This window comes from Ochotona curzoniae, unplaced genomic scaffold (assembly GCF_017591425.1).
Source record: "Ochotona curzoniae isolate NIBS_2020 unplaced genomic scaffold, NIBS_Ocur_1.0 contig_2692, whole genome shotgun sequence".
NCBI lineage: Eukaryota > Metazoa > Chordata > Mammalia > Lagomorpha > Ochotonidae > Ochotona > Ochotona curzoniae.
Genome location: NW_024465556.1, coordinates 14,282,504 through 14,303,785, shown reverse-complemented (window position 1 = coordinate 14,303,785; position 21,282 = coordinate 14,282,504). Strand labels below are relative to the sequence as shown.

At 43.7% G+C, this 21,282-nt stretch overlaps 1 protein-coding gene and 1 pseudogene across 1 annotated transcript in view; one reads left to right on the top strand and one right to left on the bottom strand.

Annotated features, from left to right (window-relative positions):
• Nucleotides 1-21,282, bottom strand: part of TET1 (tet methylcytosine dioxygenase 1) — an 82,006-nt gene that overhangs the window by 47,283 nt on the left and 13,441 nt on the right. The window contains exon 2 of the mRNA XM_040976044.1: nucleotides 4,954-5,007. Within this exon, the coding sequence (XP_040831978.1) occupies nucleotides 4,954-5,007 (54 nt within the window). The remainder of the gene's footprint in view (nucleotides 1-4,953; nucleotides 5,008-21,282) is intronic.
• LOC121153441 lies at nucleotides 15,279-18,984 on the top strand (annotated as a pseudogene).

The window sequence follows — 21,282 nt, the reverse complement described above, 5'->3', positions numbered from 1 at the left end:
CCATTAGGAAGCGTTCAGAAGGTGCCAAGTAATGGTACTTAATCATACAGCAAGCCAAGTAAGCCATGATTTGCTTCTCAGGTTAAACCCCGTTTTCAGGATGGACAAATTTAGCTGTGTGCAAATGTTCTGTCCTCTCCTGGGGAGATGCAGGTTCGAGACCTTCATCACCCCAATCATCCCAGCACTCATTAACCTCTATCTGAACCATGAGAGGGATGGCGGGGCTCAGGGGAGGGGAACAGAGAACAGTGGCCAGCATTTTTAATCCTCAAATTAAGCTCCATAGACAGTTTCCTGGCTTTGTATCCCCTGACATTTCTTCATATTTGTTTGCTCAGTTTATCCAAACACTAAATCACCACTTTGATGACATTTTATAACCAATTATATAGTAAACACCCTTTGCTGGCTACAGGAGTATGCAAGCTACATGTGTCCCTATCTTGAGGATGCCCATAGCATTAAATTTGACATAATGTGAAGCTTCCTGGTGAGATACAAAAAGACTAGAGGAAATTTATGGATTCTTCACCCAGATTTGCCTGTATGACCAACCTCATAACTGTAGCTCATGCCACCTGACACACCCTCTTCCAGACACCAAGGCTCCATTTACACCCCTTGCAAGAGACTCCCGTGACCTCCACAACAGCTAAAGTCCCTACTCCCTGTTCCCACCCACCTTGGCTCAGCCTGGTTCCTGTTCCCCTATTTGCATGGGGTCCTTTGACGTGTCTGGTTTTATCCTTAACTCTCCAACACCTTTTAAACATCATCCTTGCATGACATTCTGCTTCATCCCAAGTGGCTGTGCTACTTGTTTTCCAAGGGCAATGAGTGTTTGGGCAAGCCACATGAACATTACAAGTGCAGAGTTCACGAGCTGCTGTCCCTAGTAATCAGCAGTAGAGCAGATGGGAAGCTGGTGCTGGGCTTCCTCCACCAACCCCCAGCTCCATCATTTGATACCCATTCTCCTTAGCGAAACTGGAAACTGTCAGCCAACCCATTGGAAGACTCTCTAGCCAAGCATCTGAGAGTTCTAATTTTTAAGTTTTGAAGTATAATAGATTTGTTAAAGAGAAGAGATATGAGATACACCAGGCAAATCTGGTCCCATTGCAAGATTAGGTTTTCAGCTTAGACTGAGATGGAACAAGCCTCAAATTCTATTCCCTTTTTTCCTTATCAAGTTCTATCCAATGACTTCCTTGTAGATGATAGAGACATACTAGTACCTTGGAAAAGACAAAAGCCAAGAGTCAAAGGAAGCAGACTCAACCTCTGGTCAACATTAAGTACAAAGAGACTTACATTGTCACCTGTTAGCCTCCTGGAGAATATCCAGTGGGAACTCACCGACAAGTTGCAAGCTGCATTCTTCTGCAATACTCCTCCCTAATCAGAGATTCCCTTTCCTTCACTTCATTTCCTTTTGGGCTAGGTAGCCTTCTATGTTTATGGAAAATGTTCAATATTTCTACTGTGCAGTAATGAACTAAACCTTTTTTTGGAAGAATATTATGAAGAAATCAAGATGGTGGAATAGGGTAAGGACACGTTTAAACGGACAGAAAAACATTTAATCAGGATGAAGCAGAGAGGACATATTTCAGGAAGAATATTATGTATAACATATTCTAAAAATAGTATTAATAGTATTAAACACCAACACCAGGAAAACAAAAAGATTTTTCCTTACAAGCCCAATCGCTACCATTGGGCAACTTTCAGCATCTATAGTGGATAGTCACCGAGCATTCATTGCTGCCTGTGATGGCAGATTAAATTCACCCAGCCACAGGCAAAAATTGTTTTGAATCAAAACAAAAGAGAATTCACTGCCACACTGCCATGATTTCCAAAAGCAACATATGGCATATTTACTTCTGAAATGTATTCCAGGTGACTGACTCCCACAGACTAGCAAAACAAACATAGGATTTAAACAGCACTCCCAAAATGTTGTTTATAAGATGGAAGAGGGATTCGACTGCCAGGTTAAGATAAAGCTAAATGCTGAGGGTCTATAACAGGAAGACTACAATTATTCCGTATGAGAAGAATTCAAGACAAATACACCTGAGGTAGGGGCTGGCATGGCGGCAAAGTGGGTAAAGCTACTGCCACCATGCCTGATGATTCGTGTTGCAGACACTCTACTTCCAAAGCAGCTCTCTGCTAATGTGCCTGGAAAAAGCAGTGGATGGTGACCCAAGTGCCTGGGTAACAGCTTATCCGTGTGAGAGAGGTGGGAGAAGTTCCTGGCTCATGGCTACAGCCTGGCCCAGTGCTGGCTATCATAGTCATCTGAGGAGTAAACCAGAGGATGGAAGACTTCTTTCTATGTATGTGTCTTTATATCTCTGTAACTCTGCCTTTCAAATACATACATATATAATTAAGTAAATAAATAAAGCTTGTTTTTAAATGCTGCAAGTGGTTAAACCAATGCATCAAGTACAGAAAGAGACTATGTGGCCGATACTGTGGTAAGTAAGCTAAGCCACCACTTGTGATGTTGGCTTCCTACATCCAAGCATCATTTCAAGTCCTCATTGCTCTACTTCTGGATGCATTTTTCTAGTGATGCCCTTGGAAGGCAGTGGAAGATACCCAAGTCATCCATGTAGCAAACCCTGAGAGAGTCTCAGGCACCCTGAGACCTGGTCCATCCCTGGGCATTGTGGTCATTTGAAGAGCAAACTGGCAGATCAAATCTTTGTAATTCTGCCTTTCAAGTAAATAAAATGGATATGGGACCTGCTGCGAGAGCCCTACTGGCTAAATCATTGCGTTCCACACCTGGGATCCTATATGGGCGCTGGTTCGTGTGCCAGCTGCTCTATTTCCCATCCAGCTCCCTGCTTTGTGGCCTGGGAAAGCAGTAGAGGATGGTCCAAAGCATTGGGACCCTGCAAACGCATGGGAAAGCTGGAGGAAATTCTTGGCTCTAGGCTTTGAATCAGCTTGGCTCCAGCTTGGCTCCAGCTTGGCCACGTGGGGAGTGAACTGGTGGGTGGAGGATCTTTTCTCTGTCTCTCCTTCTCTCTGTTATCTTGTTTTCCAATAAAAATAACTTACCTTTAAAAATAAAACAAACACATTTATATTTAAAGAGAGAGATCAGAAAATCTAGATAAGGCTATTGCAAATTCACTCCTATCATTGGGAAAGGGGAAGGACGAATCAGTATGGAGAAAAACAAAAGCATAATAAATCTACTCTAGCGGTTGTGAAGCCCACATAAGGGCCAGTGTTGTGGCCTAATGTGTTAAGCCATTAGCTATAAATGCTGTCAGCCCACAGCTCTCTTTTTTTCCCTGCCAATAACATGCCTGGGAAAGCAGCAGAGGATGGTCCAAAGCCTTACGCTCCTGTACCCATGTGGGAGACCCAGAAGAAACTCCTGGCTTTGGACTGACCCAATTTCAGCCACTGCAGCCACACATGGAGTGAATCAATAAATGGAATCTCTAACCCTCTTTTGAATAACGAAAAAGGGAAACCCACATCCCACCTAGAAGTGTCCTGATTCAATTCTAGACTCTGGCTGTTGACTCCAGCTTCCTATCTGTGCAGACCTGGGAAGCAGAAGGTAATGATGTGACTGACTGGGCTCTTGCCACCCACACAGGAGACCTGCATCGAGTTCCCAGTTTCTATTGGGAATGACCCAGTGCATGGTTGCTTGGTCTGTCTTCCTCTGCCTCCCAAATATTTATTATTTAAAAACAAATTGATCATTACTGCATTTGTCCAAATTCACTGAGATTTTGTGCCAATCAATTTCATCCACTTCCTAGTGCCTAGCATATGGGTAACTTTGTGGTAAATAAATACTTGTTGGTTGATGAAACATCTACACAGACACGCTGGGTGCACACAGGAAATAGAAGCTCAAGGTGATCAGACAAATGAGAAAGCCATGCAAGGTTTGGGTCTTCATGTCAACATTTTCAAGATACACAATGGGGGAAATAAATGCGAGAAAATTCTGCCACATTTGTAGTTCAACATGTTGTTCCTCTTTCATGGCCAAAACTTTCTTTGCCAAGAAAAGCTATGATCAAATCAAAATATTTACAGTTCAATGTATTTAATAGAATATTAAGTTCATTGCTTAATGTTTGTCCTTGAATTAAAAGGTTACCTAAAGTTGCTAATGTTTATAACAACAATCTCCCACTTGAAACTTTAAACATACCATCACCTATTTGTGGGCTAAAGCTGACATTGAACTTTTAGTGATGCCATATGCTTTTAAATTAACCCTTCTAGATACTGTACAAAGCTCATAACACGGATTGCTGGCTTATAACTGATTTAGGTTACTGCTAAATTGTCACCAGGCAAAATAAAAATGAACATGCATATTCCTTAAGATCCCTGATGTCCAAATTAAAAGCTGGTACCATGAAAATTTGGGATTAAGCCTACATAATTTGGCTGGAATATTTCAATGACTTACACATTTTAAATTGAACTAAAATCTCTAAGGACCCTTTTTCTCCGGTTTAAAAAAAATAAACTCACACATTTTCAAATACCATTTAATGAAAGGTCTATTAAAATCACAAGGGATCAGAGCTGTCAACTTCAAACAGTGCCATTCTCCCAAAGAGCTTAAGTTTACACCCTGGTGCAACATAACAAATGCAGATGCTGCAAGGAAAAATGAATTTTAGTCACAGTACTCTGCAAATAAACTTTGCCTTTTGCAGGCTTGCATGGAGTTGAAAATAAAGGATGCTACTGTGTACATTATGCAGCACTCCCCCCCAAAAAAACACACAGGAGAGAAAACATTTGAGTTGAGTGAAAATTCATTTATCTACTGAAAATCAGGAAGAATCCATATTCACTATACTTCAGATTCACTCCCAAATGACAAAAAAATATTATATGAAATGGAAAAAAATAAATAGTATTTAATCAACAGCTGATTACCTTTAAAACTTTGGGCTTCTTTTCCCTCTGGGGCCTCTTGTTTTCCTTTATAACCTAAAAAAAAAAAAAAAAAAAATCAAATTGCAAAAATGAGCCTTCATTTCAACCAAAAAAAAAAAATATATATATATATTAGTTCCCACTCCCCCCAAATTTCTGAGTATGTCTCTGTAAAACTGCTTATACCATTTAAAATTATCAACATGTTTGCCAAACAGCACCTAAGGAGCTTATGTAAAATGCACTTTCAAAGTCACTGAAAAATCCCTTGCATAAAGATGAAGTCGGGAAATACCCTTTTCTCCCCTTAAAGTCTGTCTTAATTAGCCTCTGCATTCTTCACAGCGAAGCCCACGAGGTAGCCATCTTGCTTGCTTCTGCAGAGGAAGCGGCTACAGTGGAGCACTCGTGCAAACTGCTTTTTGGTATTATTATCATGGTGTTTAAAGGCAGCCCTGGCCTGCCAGCACTGTAGACGTGCTGGGCATGCCTTTTGCAAAAACAGCCCCACAAAGAGTGCAGCCAATGGCAATGCAGAGCTTAGCAACTCCAAAGTGATCTTCTCAGCCTAGCCCTTCCTAGACAAAGGATCTCCTGTGTGGCTCAGCTCTCACCACAGGACACAGGCAGCCACAAGCTGCGACATGGAGTACGCCGCAGAGGATCTGGTCGCGCCGAAATCACAGGAGGCTTCAGCAGAAACAATGAACACCCATCCCCAGGTCACAGCCATCGGATCGATGGCGGAGTCTCCCTGATTAGTAACCTCTCCGGCGACTCCCAGGGCAGGTCCGCGCAGGGGGAGGGGGTGCGCTGCTCTGCCTCCAACCTACAGGAGACATAACGGAGCCCCGGGGGGCACTTGGGCTCTCAGCCACTCTGGAAGGTATTGTGCATTTTTACTTTATAAGGCAAGGCTAAATATTGGCGATATTTAAGGCAGGGAGGTTATGTGAGGACAGTGTCTGCTCAGCTGTTGGGCTGCTTGTCTCATTCCTGGGAACCACACCTCTCTCTCTCTCTCTCTTTTTCTCTCTCTCTCTGCAGAAGGCGTTTTGCTCAGCAACACAGCGATTTGATTTCTGTCAATAAATGTCCAATGACAAAGACGGATTAAAAAAAAAACCAGCAAGCCACTTAAAAGGAAAAAGAGTAGGAGGAGGATGAAGGAACCGGTCGGAGTTTGCAAAATGCACTTGCCAGGCTGGGTGCTTGGGACAGGCTGCGTTTCTCCTGATGGCTCTGGGCATTCCCAGTGACCTTCAGTTCTCAAGGAAATCCCTGTCCTACTAGAAGGCAGCCTGTGCCTTTGGGACTAAAAGGGGCATTCTGGTTCCTGTCCCTCCCCAGATTTGTCAGCTGTCCCCGGAGCATTTTTTCATAGAGCTGCCTGGCAAGTCCCCCACCTAGAATCAACTGCCTGGCGCAACAACCTACCGCAACCCAGGGGGAGTAACGCAGGGACCAGGCAAGGGGTGGAACAAGGCACCAGGTCTGAAACACACCTGGACGGCTCCCAGGCCAGGTGAGAAGCAGACACTGGGAGAACTGGCACCATGGCTGGCACCTGCCAGCCTAGAGATCAGAGGACCCTCCCGCTCTTTAGCCCCCTGGCATGGTAATCTCAGCGAAGAGAGAGAAGGAGGAGGAGGAGCGAGTACCTGCTACAGGAACAGACTGCTCTCAAGGTCACTGTTAAAAACCCAGGGCAGAGGCCAAAGTCCCATGGCAGCCACCTTGACAGCTGCTCCCGCCCGGGGAAGACAGACATTCCCAGCTCCAGCCCTGCAGAGCCAAGATTTCAGCAACACATTTGGGGGATTGGCACGGCAGGCTGCCTGGCTGCTCAGCCAAAGATGGGTTTTCCACTTGCACTTGGATTCAGAACAGATTCCCACAACCAGAAATTAGGAACAGAGTGAGAGCCGGAAGGCCTGCCTTTCATCACCCTCGGGTCCTAGTCTTTCAGTTTGCCACGAAAGCACGCTTTCCTTGTTGAAATGGGAACTCCAACAAGCCTTATTTTCCCACTTTTAAACTACCTCTCCCTCGCTGCCCCCCTCCCCTGTTCTGTGTTGAATAAATTCACATTAAGGGGGGAAAAAAAACCGGTGGGTGTGGTGTTTTCAACTCTCCCTTAAACACTTGTAGCAAAACCAATGAATTCCGATTTAACCACATCCAGCAGCACAACTGCAAACACACGCAGCCCACGCCATGGCTGAAAGCTGTCCGTGCAGAATGCAACCATCACCCAACAGGTACAAATGCAGGAGCTTACCCAGGCACACATGAATGGGATCAAATTTTTGCGCTTTTTGTCAGTTCTCCTTTTTCTTTGGGTGAGTTTTTTTTTTTTTTTCATTCTGATAAAACATGCCTACTATAAAATTTACCAATGCAGCTATTTGTTTTCTTTTTTTTTAAACTACTTGTTTTCTACGTTTTATTTTATTTGTATTGCAAAGCCAGATATATAGAGAAGAGGAGAGACAGATATGAAGATCTTCCATCTGCTGATTCACTACCCAAGTGACCACAATTGGGCGGAGCTGTCTATCCAAAGCCAGGAGCTAGGATCCTTTTCTGGGTCTCCCATGCGGATACAGGGTGCCAAAGCTTTGGGCCATCCTGGACTGCTTTCCCAGGCCATAAGCAGGGAGATGGATAGGAAGTGAGGCTGCCGGGATTAGAACCAGTGCATCCAAGATGAGGACTTTAGCCACTAGGCTACCTGCCAGGCAGTGCCCATTGCAGCTAATTTTCAATTCCATGCATGTGGCATGTAGTATAACCATCAGCACTACATTTCCAGAACATCCGCCTCCTCTTATTCTGAAATGCGGTTGTCATCAAGACAGTCATGTTTCATTCACTGTCTTCCCCCGCGACCAGTTTCTGCTTTCTGTCTCTTAAGCGTTGACCACTCTAAGTACATCATGTAAGTGGTAGCACGCAACATTTATTCTTTTGTGCCTGGTTGACTTCACCTAGTGTGTTTGCAAGATACACTTAGTGTGTATGAGCAGTGTCGATAAGATGTGTCAGACTTTCCTTTTATTGGCCAAATCAAATCCCTTTGTACACACCTTCTACAAATTTGTTTACCCACTTTTCTGTTGACAGGCTGGGTGCTTCTGCCTGTTGCTTGTGGTGAATGCTACTAAGAACATGCTGCAGTTACTGCTTTCAGGTCTCCGGAGTGTACATGTGCCTCGGAGGGGAATCACCGGATCATATGATAAGTCTATGTTTAACTTTCTGAGAAACCTCTTTTCCACAGCAGCTGCACATTTTATATTCCTATCGTCCATGCACCCAGGAGAGCCGTCGATATCTTAAAGAGCCTTGCATTTGAATTTGATTATGCCCCTCCCCCCTGACACTTAAATTTAATTTTTCAAAAGTATTGACATTTCTTTCCATGTTGATTTGCTTAACATCTACTAGAGGCTACATAATATAATGTAATTTTACATTTAAATCAATCTGTGACTCCAGTGCACCATATATTTGCATCAGTGAAATAAAATCAGACAGAGGGCTACAGGTATTGAAGATTTTTAAGAGCACTGTGGATAGGTATTGTCACCATATGCACTCCTCATTCAGACAAATGGCATTGTACACTTAAAGAGCTCATATCAGCGAGGTATGATTGCTAACGAACATGACGAGGTTGAGCATTAACTCCAAACATCAAACTGATGTTACACATGAAGATCCACTCTCGCTTGAACACAGATCAGAGGGTAACCTCTGTTGGTTGTAACCATATGCTTGAATTCTAAATTTAGCAATTTGACAGTCGCAGCTCAGAGCCTGGGTGACAGTGAATTTGCATGGAGAGAATAGTTAGAAATCACTAGCAGACAAACTAGAAATCAGTCTGAACTACATACAATTAGATCCTATGGAAAGTAACATCAGGAACTAAGAAACCTGGCATCACAGTCCTGGTTATTCAAACTTCCTGCTATGTAACTGCTTTTCCTCATGAGAAACTATGACCTTGCAAACTAAATGAACTGATACTTGACTTTACAATCACTTAACTATTATTGTTGCCCAAAGGTTTAAGTCACGGTCGGTAATGCTGGCCTCCCAAGTAGGTGCAGGTCTAAATCCATCCTGCTCTACTTCTGTTCCAGCTCCCTGCTAATGTGCCTGGAAAGCAGCAGAAGAGGAATCAAATGCTTGAGTTCCTGTCACCTACACCTACACCTACAGTGTAGTTCTAGGCTCCTGGCTTTGGCTTGGCCCAGCCCCAGTAAACCACTAGGGCAGCCATTCGGGCTGTGAACAAGAACATGGAAGACGTGTGTATGTGTGTGTCTGTCTTTCTCCCTGTAACCCTGCCTTTCAAAATTTTTTCCAAATATTTAAAAAAATTACTCAAGGAAGCTGGTGTGGCATTTCAAGCAGCTGCTTCTAGGATTGGCATTTCATATAGTTGCTGTTTCAAGTCCTGGCTGCTCCACTTGCAATCCAGCTCACTGGGAAAACAGAGGAAGGCTCAAGCGCTTATGTCCTTGCCCCCACATAAGAGACAGATACAGAGAAAGAATAAAAAGATCTTTCATTTCCTCGTTCATGTCTGAACTGGCCACAATGGCCAGGACTTGGCCAGGTCAAACCCAGGAGTCCTGAACTTCACATCCTGACCTTCAATGTGGGTGGCAGAAGCCAAAGAATTTAGGCCATTTTCTGCTGCCTTCCCAGGTACATTAGCATGGAGTTGATTTAGAACAGCAGCAGTGTCCTAAAATGGGATGCCAGTTTCACAAGCAAGCAACAGTTTAACCCCACTGCATCAGAAGGACAATTCCTCAATATTTCATGAAAAGTATACACTGCTATAACCCAGGGCAGAGGACACAACATGTTGGAGTCAGCACTGTGGAAGAATAAGCTAAGCTTGCTGCTCCCATAAGAAAGTACCAACTGAGTTCTCATGCATCTTTTAGTTCATGCCCCGAGAAGGTAGCAAATGATGGTCTAAGTACTGGTAGACAAGAAAGGAGTTTTGGGGTCCTAAACTTCAGCCTGGCCCAGCCTGGTTCTTGTGGACATTTTGCGAGTGAAGCTGAATATGGAAGATCTCTGCCTCTGCCCTTCAAATGAACTGCAAACACATGAAAAAGATTACTGGAGAATATCATTTTAAATTAATTAGTAAATTAAAAAAAAAAAAACTCTTAAAAATGTGAGAGACATGGAGCAGGAGGAATGGAGGGAACGACAGAAAGAGAACTAGGCAGAAAGACATTCTGTTCCTACTTGCAAGTTCACTCCAAAGTACCTGAGACATCCCTCACTGGGTCAGAGGGAAGCTGGGAGTTGAGCAGAAGGAATTCCATTATTGAAGCAAAGACTAACTATTGCTTCCCAGGATCTGCATTAGCAAGAAAGCTGAATCACAGAGCAGAACCAGAACTTGAATCCCATCGTTCCTACATGGCATTTAGTTAGGAGCCCAGAACTTTGTCACCCAGGTTTCTCAAGTGTGTGGCAGAGACCTATGCACCAGAGCCACCATTGGCTGTTGCCTTCAAGAAGGAGCCTTAGCCAAAAGCTGGATCAGAAACAGAGTGGCTGGAAAGTGGAATCAAGTTACAACCTATCCACTGAGCCAAATGATAATTCCGACATTTCCCATTTAATAACCAGAGCCTCTTGAACACAACTGAATGTACTGTGGCCTTCTCCAATATGCAGATTAGATGCTGTGCATAGAAGGGTAAGGAGAGGATTCTTGCTACCTCCAATACCTCTTGAGAGATTGAATAATTCAATGATTAAGCATAAAGCCAGGTGGACAGAAAACTATGGAAGACATGGAGGCAGGTTTCCGGAGGAAGTGGCATTTTCACTAATGCTCACATCTAGGTAGATAATGTGTGGCAAGATACTATTGCTTTTTTTCCCTTTTTAAAAAGTTTCTTGTATTTATTTGACTTTTTTTCTGTATGGTGAAATATTAAGGCCAAAAAAAATGTGTGCTCCAGGTGAAGGGCAAGGACACCGGAAACACTGTGCTGAAAGCTACAGTTGCCAGTATGACTGTGAAAGGACGGGAAATTAGCATATCAACAAATCAACCACCAAGGGAGTTAATAAGGCCAGTGTGTGCGCCCACATATAGAAATTCAACATGGGCTGGAGTCCTGGAGCAGCAGGTTAATCCTCAACCTGCAGCACTGGGACACCAGTTTATGTCCCACCTGCTCCGCTGTGATCCAGCCCCTGTGGACGGCCTGGGTGAAAACAGCCAAGGATAACCAAGTGCTTGGGACCCTGCAGCAACACAGAAGAGCCAGAAGAAACTCCTGGCTTCATCTTCCCATTTTTGTTCCTTTGGAAAAACAGCAATCGGTTTCATGTAGACTGAACAACACAAATGCCAACTAATTTGGGGGGAACTTAAGACAGATGATCACTTTTGTCCTAAATTGGAAACATGTGTTTCTAAACTAGGAAACAATTCAGTCCAGTATGATGAAGTCTCCTAATGAGATAACTAGGATATGAAAGATGGTTTGCTTCCAATAATATCAGTTATTTCCAGGCCCGGTGCAATGGCTCAGTTGCTAAATCATCCCGCCTTGTGGTCCAGCGTACTACACTAGTGGTTAAGGTCCTCGCCTTGCACACCCAGGATGCCACATGGGCACTGGTTTGTGTCCCAGCTGCTCCACTTTCCTTACAGCTCCCTGCCTGTGACCTGGGAAAGCGGTAGAGAATGGCCCAAACAGTTGGGACCCTTGCAGCCTCATGGGAGAACTAAGAGAAGCTCCTGGATTCAGATTGGCTCAGCTATGGCCATTTCAAACACTTGGGGAGTGAACCAGTGGAAGAAGGATCTTTGTCTCTCCTTCACTCTGTAAAATCTGACTTTCCAAGAAAAATAAATAAATCTTTTTTTTTTTTTTAAAAAAGAGCATCCCCTGCTGTGGACTCTATGCTTGGTATACACTTGCAATGAAAGAATATTGACTGAATTTGAAATGTATATACAGCAACAAGGTGGGGGAATCCACCATGGGGGGAGGGTATGGGGTAATTAATAATTAAATATATATATATATATATATATATAAATAGAGTATCCCCTTCCAAGTGCCAAGATCCCATGTTGGTACAGCTTCATGCCCCAGCTGCCCCACTGCCCATCCATTTCCGTGCCTGAGACCTAGGAAGGCAGGAGAGGATGGCCTAAAGGCTTGGAACTCTGCATCTGAGTGTGGGGAACCCAGGGAAGGCTCCTGGCTCCTGGCTTTGGATTGGCTCAACTCTGGCCATTGTGACCACTTGGAACGAACATGCAGACCTAAGATCTTTCTGTCTCTCCTTTTCTCTGCAAATCTGCTTTTCCAATATAAAAATGAATAAATCTTTTTTTAAAAAAATCAGGTATTCCCAGAGTCTTAAGTTTGGTTTCTGAACTCATTTGCTAGAATCTCAGCGTATCTCCGGAGAAGCAAGGATTGCCTAAAGGAGTGACTCCCTCAGCTGGAAACCTTGTGCTATGCAGATGCTTTGGATGTTTAGGTCCTCCCCTTGTTCATTCCAGAAATAGCACAGGGGGCATCAACCATGTTTGAGAAACTGCTTAATGCCGGAGGGACCTGGATTAATAACACTCTTCCACGTAGCATTGCTCACAGAGCATTACATCACCCACACAGACACTGCTCCCCGCCCCGCGCGCACACAAAAAAGGTCTCTGTTGAACACGTGACATTCATAATCCCTAAAAGTAAACGCTTTTCAAAAACCTATTACATTCTTCTGATACTCAAACACTCATAAAACAGCATATCACTTCTTGCTGTTCAAATTAAAATGACATTAACTCAGCTCCCTTCAACTCATCAGGTGTATTTATCAAGAAAAATTATTCATATTTGCTTCTTTTAGTTAAATTTGAAAGCTGATAGAGCGAGAGTGAAAAAAGATACACAGAGACCTTCCATCTGCTGCTGCCCCCAATAATCAAGGCTAACACAAGACAAAGCCAGGAGTCGGGGACTCAATCGGGCCATCTCCATGGGAGACTAGAATCCAAGAACTTCACCCATCACCTATTCCCTTCCAGAGTGCCCTTTAGTAAGAAGTTACATGGCGAAGTGAGCCAGGACTTGAACTTATCCCATCTAATACAGGTGATGAATATCCGAGAGTCTTAAGCAACCCTCCCTCAATTCTTCATAGTTAAATGAAAACATTGTCTACCTTTATATAGAAATTTTGAACAAACAATTGTACTGTTGTTTCCATAGATACACATTCTTTTTTTTTAAAAAACATTTATCTATTTTTATTGGAAAAGTAGATCAGGGCATGGTACAGTAGCCTAGTAGCTAAATCTTCGCCTTGAATGCACCAAGATCCAAAAGGGTGCTGGTTCCATCCTGGCAGTTCCTCTTCCCATCCAGCTGCCTGCTTGTGGCCTGGGAAAGCAGTTGAGAATGCCCCAAAGCTTTGGGACCCTGCACCTGCATGTGAGACCTGGAAGAAGCTCCTGGCTCCTGGCTTCGGAATGGCTCAGCTCCAGCCATTGCGGCTGCTTGAGAGTGAACCACCAGAGGGAAGATCTTCTTTGTCTCTCCTCTTCTCTGTATATCCATATCCCATCTTTCCAATAAAAATAAATAAATCTTCAAAAAAAAAATTACCAGGATTGGGACTGTAGCCATGCAGCTGAAGCTGTCATCTGCAGTTCCAGGGTCCCAAATGGGCATTGGCTCAGGTCCTGGCAGCTCTACTTCTGAATGAGCTTCCTGCTGATGCACCGGTGAGTGCAGAGGAAGATGGCCCAAATGTTTTAGGTCCCAACACCCCTGAAGGAGATCTAGAAGAAGCTCCTGGCTCCTGGCTCAGACCAGCCCATTTTGGGAGTGAATTAGCAGATGAAATTATCTCCCTTCTGTCTCCTCTCTAATAGCCTTTCAAAAATATAAATCTTTAGAAATAAATATCAGTCTTTCACTTCCAGTGTTAAAGGAATTGATTCTTTGGAATCACCCTCCTCTTGATGACAATTAAAAAAGACAGACAAAACACATAACTGCTTCAAGGCATGGGGAAGTGGACAAATTCCCTGGACAGTGAATTGCCAAACCATTATTCAAAGGGAATGAGATCCAGGGCTCCCATGTGGATGCAGAGCCCAAGCACGTGGGCCATCCTCCCCTGCTTTGCCTGGCCATGAGCAGGGCTGGATCAGAAGTGGCACCGAAAAGGGACGTGAGCGATGTGGGTGGAGATTTACCCTAAAAATGCTGTGACATAAGCCTCCTTTTAAATTTTTAAAACCCCAAGTAACTGATAAATTATACTTGTACCATCATCTGGCTTCTCCAAAGGTACACATGAGCAAGAAGCTGGAAATGGATGTGAAACCAGGACTCAAACCCAGGCTTTACTCTAGGCCAAGATCTTGGCCAGTGTACCAAACACCCACACTCAATTGTACATTAAAACAAAAAATTTAAAAAAACTTTTAGGGCCCCGTGCGGTAGCCTAGCAGCTAAAGTCCTTGCCTTGCACACCACAGTATCCCATACGGGTGCCAGTTCTAATCCTGGCAGCCCCACTTCCCATCCAGCTTCCTGCTCGTGGAAAGCAGTTGAGGATGACCCAAAGCCTTGGGACCCTGCACCTGCATGGAAGACCCAAAAGAGGCTCCTCGCTCCTGGCTTCAGATCGGCGCAGTTCTGGCCATTGCGGCTACTTGTGGAGTGAATCAACAGAAGCAAGATCTTCCTTTCTATGTCTCTCCTCCTCTCTGTCTGACTTGACAATAAAAATAAATTCCCCTGCCTGAAAAAAAAACCTCATAAATATTTTTTATTGGAATGTAGGATTTATGCAAAAAGCAGACAGATGTAAAAATATTTTATCCACTAGTTCACTACAAATGGCTGGAATGACAGGGACTAAGCTGATCCAAAATCAAGAGTTTGTTCTGGGTACAGAGATCCAGGGGTTTGGACCATTCTCTGCTGCTTTCCCAGGCCACAAGTAGGGAGCTGGACTGGAAGTGGAGTAGCTGGGATACTGTTGCCCGTATGGAATCCCGGAAACTACTGAGCCATTGCTCTGGACACTAAAGCTTTTTGATATGTGAAATACATTCCAGAGAAAAGGAGACAGAGATGAGAGAGGGGCACAAAAAGAGAGGACAGAGAGAGCCCTTCCTCTCACTAGTTCACTCCCCGATGCCCACAGTTGCTGTGTTAGGCCAGGCAGAAGCAGTCCACTGCCTGGAACTTCATCCGGGTCTCTCAAAGTACTGGAAGCACTGCTTGCAACTACACAGAATGAAGCTGGATCAGAAATTGAGGAGGCAACATGTGAAGCAAGTTGTTCAAAATGGGAAACAGTGTCGCAAGGAGGTAGCTAAGTGCTAAATCTCCACTCTGGCCAGACAGCCTTTCCCCTCCAATCACTGTGCCTTAACTAGCACTAACTTGCTTCCCTTGTCCTTTCTTTGCTACCTTCCTGGATTATGAGGAAAAGAAGTTAAAATTGTAATTATTGTAATCGAAACTATCTAATTAGGAATGAGGATATAGTCCCCTGGTTGTTGATTCCTGAAAGAATAAAGTTTTCTTAACATCTCACAGTGCCCAAGGATCAGTCAAAACTGGGGGTTAGGGGTATAAACAAAGCTGTCTCATTTCCATGCTGTACATCTGACATCTCTGCCTGTAATTCTGCCACTTAATCCTGCAAGTGCAGGAGAAATTCACACACACACATACATACACTATTTTGAAATCTATCCTATAGCTGTCCCATCCAAAATTCCATGGCTAGGATGAGCCTTCACTGTCTTGTTCGCCCACTTCCTCCCGCCTTGATCCTACTTTGGGGCTTTAACAGAAAACTCACCACAAATTGTTGTTGCACATGAAATATGAGATGAAAATTAGCTGCAGAGTGTAAATGTCTAGAACCCAGCAGACACACCAAAACCCTCTCATTAGACAAGGACAAGAAAATAACTGTGGCATGGTTGTCTCGCTGGAAACCACAACTGTAATTGTGCATCACATGGGAACAGTGAAACCAACTCATTCATAGTGCATCTTAATCCTCTAGTGGGGAAAAGCGCTCTACAGACATTGAGCGATGCTGCTGACTGCTACTTCGGAGGCCTTTCAGCCACGTCCCTCGAAACACCATGTGTCACATGGCACCAGGGCCAACAGGTGAAAGAAATATAACAGAGAAGCAAATCACTTCAGGATGTCAGGATGATGCCCACACGGAGGCACCTTCCATGGAGGAAGTCCAGTGCTAGCACTGGAGCCTGGTGGCATGGCTGTGTCCCAGGTGGGACACCCAGTGTCAGGGTAGCTCTATTCCCACTCTGAAGAACTCATGCAGACATCTAAATTCTTAGAACAACTGCTATTTTTTTAAACTATCAGAACAGTTATACATTGCATTCCTTTCAGCCTTAAAAAAAGAACATTATCAGGCCCTGTGTGGTGGCTCAGCGGCTAAACCCTCTTTACAGGCACCAGGATCCCATATGAATGCCAGTGTGTGTCCCAGCTGCTCCACTTCTCATCCAGTTCCCTGCCTGTGGCCCAGGTGAGCAGTGCAGGATGAACCAAAGCCTTGGGAACCCACATCCATGTGGGAGACTAAGGGGAGGTTTCTGGCTCCTGACTCCAGTTCAGCTCAGGTCCAGACACTGCAGTCATTTGGGGAGTGAAGAAGCAAATGGAAGATCTTTCTTTCTATAAATCTCCCTTTCCAAGAAAAGTAAATCTATGTTTTAAAAAAAAACCCAGCATCTTTTCTGCACCTACTCCAAGCAAGATTCTTTGAAGAGTGGGACATGCAACTTACATTTCTCTGAAATCTACTACAATGCATATACAACCAGTATGCTGAATATATTATGCAAGGAGTGGAATTGCAGATCACCGAAGCATGTCCAGATTCAAAACCTCTCCAGTGGGTGCTTGGTTCAGCAGTTAAAAAGATACCATTGAGGGGTACTGGTATCATAGCAAACCAGATAAAGCAGCCCAGCTGTCCTCAACACTGGCATCCCATACGGGTACGGGCAGTTCCACTTGGCCCAGCAAAGCAGCAGAAGCTGGCTCTACCATGGGAGACCCAGATGAAATTCCTGGTTCCTGGCCTCGGTGTGGCCCAGGCCGAGTTGCTGCAGATATTTGCAGAGATACTTTTCATGATGTCCATGAAACATACCAGATTGCCCAGGTTCAAGCATCACATCTGCTTTCAGTTCCAACTTCTTGCTAGTTCGCAGCCTGGAAATCAGCAAGGATAACTCAAGTACCCGGGTCCCAGCCACTCATGTAGGAAACCCAGAGTGAATTCCTGCCTCCTAGTTTTTGCCTGGTGCTGCCCTGGCTGTTGCAAGCATTTGGAAAGGGAACCAGCAAAGGAAAGATCTCTATTTCTTCTCTGTTTTTTGAATAAGTCAGTAAGCAAGAAGTGGTTTCAAAAAACAGTTTGATGTAGAAGTTGCACATTTTTGATCTGAAAACATTATGAATGTGTTCGGTGAATTTACAACAAACAACAAACACGTGGAAAGTTTAGCAGCACTAAAGCACTGATAAAAATAATACTCATTTGGGCCTGGCAGCGTGGTCTAGTGGCTAAAGTTCTCGCCTTGAACGCGCCGGGATCCCATATGGGCGCCGGTTCCATCCTGGCCTGGATGTTCCACTTCCCATCCAGCTCCCTGCTTGTGGCCTGGGAAAGCAGTTGAGGACGGCCCAAAGCCTTGGGACCCTGCACCGCGTGGGAGACCCGGAAGAGGCTCAGCTCCGGCCATCACGGCCATCAGACAGAAGATCTTCCTCTCTGCCTCTCCTTTTCTCTGTACATCTGCCTTCCCAATAAAAATAAATAAATCTTTTTAAAAAAATCTGATTTTCCCGGTAGCTAAAATACACCTAATCTAATCTGGCTTGTATGCAGTCATTAGTTGATGTCTCTGAAATTCTGGCTTACTGCCCATCTTTGCGAGAGCTTTCAGGTGTTTAATGAAAAGAATCTAACAAAAATTACAGAATTTCTCATTTGGAGAGAAATGGGTTTGATTTTTTTTTTTTTTTTTTTTTAGTGAATACTGTACCCCAAAGTTTTAAGCTTCTAAAAGAGGAAAAGATTTAGAAATCCTAAGGTATTAAGTCAGCAGCAAAATATCAAGGTTTTTACATCTCTAGCTTGGACTATAAAACTAAATAACTCCAGGGCAGGAAAATAATCTTAAACACAAACCAAGATTTATACAGAAAAAAATTCATTGCCATAGGGTAAACTTAAGAAAGTGAAGCAACAGAAAGCAATTCCCCTAAAGGGTTATTATGCAGGCATCAAAAAAATCTCAGGGAGGAATGTTAGGCCTTGTAGCAATCTAGATTACCAACATCCCATTAGGGTGACCCTTCACTCTCCCAGTTACAGCCTTTCAAATCAATTAAAATCTTTTTTTTTTGAGGTTTGGATAAATTTTTTGAATCATGCAGGGTGTTAGCAGAGAAATCATTCAGTGGTATGTTTTAATCTTACATTTATCTTGAATATGTAGTTTAAAAATTATAACCCTTGCTAATCTAAAATCCGCTAGTGTTGAAAGTAGAGGTGTCTGCAGAACTAGGCACTTATCAGGGCAGTCAGAAGAATGGGCAGGTGCACCAAATGGTGACAGCCGAGCTGGCGTGACAGGAGGCCAGGTCGATCAGGTGAGCAAATTAAATTAAAAAAAATTTTTTTTAATTAAAATATCTTAAAAATGGCAACAGCGTGTGCATGCTGAACCTCCCAGCGGGGTGTCACAGAGGGTGTAGACACGGCCACGGTGCTGACCCAGTTCCTGGGCCCACTGTACGTGCAGCTGGCCAAGAGCTGGATCCCCAGGGCCGGCATGTGGGGTGTCGTGGATCGCGTGGGGCTGGTGTGGGCACAGACTAGCAGCTGATCCTTGACTCGGCGCCCTACAGCAACCGCAAGTTCAAGAAGGACGACTGACCCCGGTTTGTCTTGGCGGTGTCCCCTGGAAGCCTACTATGTCCAGGAGTGACCTCACCCCAGAAGACTGTGGAGGAGGACAGGGGAGAGGCCCGTGGTAGGAGGGACCCTGGCAATGGGATGTGGCTGCTGTTAAATTGGCAGGCCCCTCCCCCTCCTTCCTCCCCAGAAAAGGTAATCCTTCATGTGGTCATTTTGTGCAGTGGTTAGGAAAGATGGTCAGAAGTTTGCCTCTCACACCTGATCTTAGCCAAAAGGCCAAAAGGCAATGGAAGTTTGCATCTCTTACAGGACTCCCTAGGTGGAAGTCCCAGCTCCACTCCTGGACTCCAGTGGTGGGATGCCTGTCAACTCCAGAGGTGAACCAAGCCGAGTTCTGGTCTCTCCTTTCACTCTGGCTTAATCCTGGCTGCTGCTGGACATTTAGGGAAGAAACCAGCACATGGAACATCATCATCCACTATCTTTAAAAAAATAAGATACAAAAATGGGGAAAAAATGTTTTTTAAAACTTATAATCTCAAGAAGATACTATGATGATATATTGATTAAATAAGACCCTCATTTGACTTGAACTATGTTGTTTGCTAAATGCAGAAAAAATACTGGCAACAAATGCACTAATACACCCAATGTGGGTGCCTGCAAATGTTAAGATTATGGTTATATTTGTCCTATAGCTAAAGTTTTACAATGCAAATCACATTATTTTGGTTAAGTGTATTTACTATTTTTAAAGTAACACAAGCTCTTTATGGAAACATTCAAATTATGCAGTAAAATTCTAGCAAAATTTTAAAGTCATGTTTTCTACTATACTCCTGAAAAAATAAAAAGCCCTCCCACCCTCAGATGCAAATAGCTCCTACAGTTGTGTGATAGGTCTTTGGAACTCTTCTTCAAAAATTGCACTTACAATTAGAAAACTACCTAATTTTGAGTTTCTATGCTCCCCTTTCCCTCTTATAAGAATGTTCAGTTTCCCAAATTTGGCATCTAAATATAATTTACTTACAAATGCATAAGACAGTAATTTTGAACAACCCACAAGCAGACAGCTTTTATCACTTACTTACTCTCTTTATACCTTCCAGAAAACCTTTTCCTTAAGCCTTCTACTTGAATATAGGATATGAATGAGCCTAGTATTTTTTGTACATGAAAATGACACGTACGAGAATCATGTCGGGGTATTGTGGGAAAACCACCACCTTTGACACATTTGGTTGGAGACCCAGGTGCTCCAAATCCAATCCAGCTCCCTGCCAATGTGCTTGAAGCCCTGAATTCAGGTGGGAAATCTGGAGAAGTGCCTGGCCACCTGGGAAGTGAATCAGTAGATGGAAGATTCTGTCTCTCCACCTCTGACTTTCAAATAAGTGAATAAATCTCTACCAAAAAAAAAAGAGTAAGGAAAAAAGAAACAGATAGTAGTAATCCTCTGCCTACACTGCCAACATCCCATACAGGTGCTGGTTCATGCCCCACTTCCAATCCAACTGCCTACTTATGGCCAGGGAAAGCAGCAGAGGATGACCAATTCAACCACCTCTTAGGCAAACATTTATTGGCAATTGGCTCTCAAAGTAATTTAAGCATCTCATTTCTAAGAATTACTCTCTCTGTGCAAGAACAGAGCTTTTTTTTTTCCTTTTTTTTTTTTTTTTTTTCTTGTCTTAAAGATAGGAGCAGATACAGGTGTGCTAAACTCCTGGCTTCTGGTTTTCCTATAGGGTTATTAGTGGCTAGGAAAGGAATTTAGGGAGTGATCAGCAAGCTGCCTAGCCCCAAGGCCAAACTCCATCCACCTTCCAGGCAAGCTTTTGGTTAAAGAATTGGTAGGAGGGGACTATAATCAGAAAAGGAAGATATCTCTTTTGTTGCCATCACAGCAGGTCTAAAGATCTGAGGGCAATTAGCCAACACATCCTGGATGCCAAAGACTTCAGTCTAGAGTCTCTTTATTAATGTAGTTTTTGAATTGCTCAGATTGATTCATTTGTTAGTACAATAGTTAAAAAGATAATATCCTTCTATTTTTCCTTGTGACACACTCATTGTTCCTCAAAGATTGGAACTTCTTGAAAAGGAGAAGTGATACTGTGATACTATTGCTTTAAAAAATTGTTTCATTTGAAAGGGAAGAGGAAGGAAGTAAGGGAGAGAGATGTGGAGACCCTAAGTATACTCCTGGTTCTTAGCATTGGATCAGCTTGGCACCTGCTGTTGCCGCCACTTGGGGATTGAACCAGCGGATGGAAAATCTTTCAGTCTCTCCTTTTCTCCAATAAAAACAAA